The sequence below is a fragment of the Echinops telfairi genome, unplaced genomic scaffold, assembly GCF_000313985.2.
Source record: "Echinops telfairi isolate 266 unplaced genomic scaffold, ASM31398v2 ScPeMD7_2565;HRSCAF=3150, whole genome shotgun sequence".
NCBI classification, from domain to species: Eukaryota; Metazoa; Chordata; class Mammalia; order Afrosoricida; family Tenrecidae; genus Echinops; species Echinops telfairi.
Genome location: NW_022106463.1, coordinates 3,427,457 through 3,431,543, shown reverse-complemented (window position 1 = coordinate 3,431,543; position 4,087 = coordinate 3,427,457). Strand labels below are relative to the sequence as shown.

At 53.0% G+C, this 4,087-nt stretch overlaps 1 protein-coding gene across 1 annotated transcript in view; it reads left to right on the top strand.

Moving 5' to 3' along the window:
* Positions 1-6: 6 nt before the first annotated feature.
* Positions 7-4,087, top strand: part of LOC101651317 (sacsin) — a gene marked incomplete at both ends in the record, with an annotated part of 19,838 nt that continues 15,757 nt past the window's right edge. The window contains one exon of the mRNA XM_004714847.3: positions 7-105. Coding sequence (XP_004714904.3) covers positions 7-105 — 99 coding nt within the window. The remainder of the gene's footprint in view (positions 106-4,087) is intronic.

The following is a 4,087-nucleotide window of genomic DNA, read 5'->3' as shown; positions in this document are numbered from 1 at the left end:
TTCGAACTGCCGCCCTCCGCCACCGTCCTGCACGTGAAGGAGCTCATCGCGGCCGAGACGGCCTTCCCGGCGGCCGAGCAGGAGCTGAGGCACCGCAGCAAGGAGGTAAAGTGTGTCCACGTGCCCTCCATTCGTGTCCCTTCTGATCCCCGCCGACCACGCGCGGGCCCCCCCTCCCCCGCAGTGGCACCCCGCGGCCCTTTGATGTAGGTGCAGGATCTTTAACGTCCTAACCAGCTCACAGAGAAAGTAGATGTCTTCGTGCATTTTCACTGCCATTGAGGGCCAGAGCTCCGATGGATGCTTGACCTCGGAAAAACTGCTTTGTAAAGAAAAACGTGCATAAAATGGATACAACCATCAGTACCACCAGGCGTCCTTTCCCTTGATTTTCCACCATCACACCCTTCACGTTCTGAAATGGAGCGCCACTCGCTTATTTGAATTTTCACTTCCTGGAACAGAGGGAATTTTATGATGGGTATCAAGAGTCAGGGACCAAGCCACAGCACTGCCATGAGTCAGTGCGGACTCATAAGACCTAGTTAAGGTTTCTGAGTCTGTGAATCTTTATGGGAGCCGACAGCCTCATCTTTCTCCCCATTATAATAGCCAGAAGATTTCTTTATTCTCTCTGTCTGTCTGTCTCTGTCTCTGTCTCCCTCTCCCAACAGCCCAGTGACTGAATCACTCATACTTTTCTAGTTGCTTTGTGCACTTCAGTGGCTTACCAGTAAATGGCTGCAGCTTTCTTGGCTTTCCTGGTGGCTCAGTGGTGCAGTGCTTGGATGCAGTGTGAACTCACCTTGTTCTGCAGGGAGAAAGAGTGGCACTCTGCTTCCCCACAGATGGCCCCTGGAAAGCCCTGCAGGCAGTTCTCCTCTGTCCTACAGGGTTGTTATGAGTTGGAATCTGCTCAACAGCAAAAGGCTTTTTTTTTGGGTTTGTTCTCATTATGGAGTCTAAAGGAGCCCTGGTGGCATAGTGGTTATGCATCTGGCTGCTAAGGGCAAGGTCAGCAGTTCGAAACCACCAGCTGTTCCATGGGAGAAAGAGGGGGCGTTCTACTCCTGTAAAGAGTTAACAGTCTGGGAAACCCACAGGGGTGGTTCTACCCTGTCCCATGGGGCCCCTGTGAGTCTGAATCAACTCCATGTCAGTGAGGTTTTTTGCTTATTAAATGGAATCACAGAGCTTTAGGCCTGGGAGGATCTTTGGACATACTTTAACGGATGTCTTGTTATTTTTGAGGGGTGAAATTATATTAAGGACACTGTAGCATCAGTTAAGGATCCCTGGCGGCATAATGAGTTCCTCGTTGGGCTGCCACCCACAAGGCCCGCCATTCAAAACCTCCAGCTGCACTGGAGGCTTCCCCGTCCTCCAGAGAGTTCCTCTGGGAAACTCACAGGGGCGGTTCTACCTGTCCTGCGGGGTTGTTCTGAGTCAGCATCGACTTGATGGCCATGAGTTTGGTTTTGCTTCATGTTGTCCAGCTGACAGAGGGACATGAAAGCATGCGGATAGTGCACGTAGCTGAGAGGTAAGTGGCCCCAGAGACCACGTTACTTCAGGTGTCTCCAGCCTGTTTTCCCATGCCCAACATGAATGGGATAGAACTGACTCTAGGCGTTTCTAAGGCTTCTTTCTACCAGGCAAGCATCGAGTCTCGGTGGGCAGTGTCCAGTCTGAGGGCAAAGCTCAAGGGAGAGAGAGGTCGGGGCTGGAGAGGGCATTCTGAGGAGTAACGGTGGTGCAGTGGATTAAGCTACGCTACTTTGGACCCACCAGCCCATTCTGAAGGAGATGAGGCAATCTGAGATGGGAAAGATGTACAACCCGGGCCCGTGGGGCAGTTCCGCTCTGCTCTGTGGGGCTCTGGGAGTGGGAATCTACTGGAAACCAGCTGGTCTTTACCTGGGGGAACCTGGTTCTCCTCCTGTGCTTTGATGAAATGTGTTGGAACCATACTATTTACTCACAGGGGCGGCCCCATAGCACGGGGTAGAACTGGCCCTGTGGGTTTCCCAGACTGTTAACTCTTTACTGAAGTAGAAAACCTCGCCTTTCTCCTGTGGAGTGGCTGGTGGTTTTTGAACTGCTGACCTTACTGTTAGCAACCCGACGCATAACCACTAAGCCACCAAGTCTCCATAATGGGGAACCAAAAAAAAAGAAAGAAGGAAAGAAAGAAAGCCTCTTGCTGTTCACAGCTGTTGCCTCCCCCCTCCCCCCATGCCCCCCAGACTTCACATATAGTGTGTCCATTTATTCCCAGAAAACGCTCAGAAGTTTAGAATTACACATAGTACATCATTGAACCCTCTCAGGGCTCATTATTACTGGCCCACTTTGCAGACGGCTACAAGCAAGACTCAGACTCCCAAGTATTGATCCGAACCTGGGTCTACTCCTGCACTCCGCAGAGGCCCTCGAAACTCAAGCTCAATGCCGTCAAGGCGATGCTGACTCATAGGGACCCTTTAGAACAGGGAGGAACTGCCCCCTGTTGGTTTCCTAGGGGAAGTCACAAAGTCAAGTGTAGGGCCTGGCCAGAACGCAGGAGAGGGCCGCCCTCTCCATCCCAAGAGAGCAGGTTCCACAGCTGCTCAGGACTGGGCATCTCCGCAGAAGCGGTTCTCTTGTCCTTTGTCTCTTGCAGGATCCACCCTAGGGGGGAGAGGAGGAGGCTGTCTCCACCTATCAAGATTTCCGGCCTCCGAAGCCCACAGAGGCGGTTCTACCCCGTCCTGTGGGGTTACTGAGTCAGACTCAAGGGCAGTGGGGTTACTGAGTTAGACTCAACTTAAGGGCAGTGAGAACCTCCGAGTTGATTTTTATTGTTATTTTATGTGAGGGTCCCAGACATCCCAGAGCAGGCAGGCAGGCAAGCAACGCTGTCACCAAATCCTGCCAGATGCTGGCTCTTTGCTGGCGTTGGGCGCGGTCCCCCGGAAGCGCATCCTTACCCCCAGGGTTTCTGGGTCACCACTTCTGGGTCTGGGGCTCTCACTGGCCTGGAAGCAGGGGCTGCTAGCTCTTCACGTTGCCCCCCCCCCATCCTGGTGGAGCCTCTGGGCATCTTCCTCCTCCCTGGCCCTCTGTAGCCAAGGCACCAGCTGTCTCAAACCAGGAGGTTGGGAGAATGGCTGACTTATCTGTCCCTTCAATTGGTCATAGATGCTCCCCGCACCACCCCGGGCTGAGTTTGGCTCTATCAGCTGAGTCAAGGGGCAAGTGTTGGGGTGTAGACTGCCACAGGTACCAATTTTTGTGTGTGTGGTGGGGGTGGAGTTGTGTTTTTTAGCAAATGCAGGTGAGCGTGTTTCAGGTCTAGCAGGGAGGCTGGGGCTGGTGGATGGAGACAGGTGCTCAAACGATTTTAGCCTCATCCTGTTTACAAACAAGATGAACTGAAGTCGACAACCTTGGGGGGCTCTCACTGGGTTGCAGGGAATCTGGGAGCAAGTAGGACTAAAGTGACTTTGCCGTGTTGGAACGATAGGGAACCTGGACAACGTCCGGAGGAGGGAACAGGGAGCCGACAGCTCCGCTGAGCTGCTGGTCCCTTGACTAGCACTTGGCTGAACACAGCCCCCGCCACAACACCCCCCCCCCTGCCCCCCATAGCCATCTGCCGGCACCATGAGTTGTCCAAGACAGAAGCTACATCTAGTTTTCCAGACGGGCCTCTGCTTGGTCTTCTTCCCTCGAAGGCCTGGAAGCCATTCCCTGCAGTAAAGAGGACCCTCCTACCTGCCCCTCAGCTTGCCTGCCTTGAATATCAATGCCGACTCATGGCCATCTTATAGGACAGAGGAGAGCTGCCCCTGTGGGTTTCCCAGACTATAACTCTACAGGAGTAGAAAGCCTCTTCTTTCTCCCACGGAGCTGGTCTGGGGTTTTGAACCGCTGGCCTTGTGGTTAGCCGCACAACCCATAACCACTTTGTCACCAGGGACCCTGCAGCTGTGCACTAGTAGACTCATATTCCTTGTCTTTTAGTGATCTAGGTCACTGGCTGTTTTAATTTATATGTATAATAGATGATTGATGATAAGTATAAGTGTGATTTCATCAATGTCCG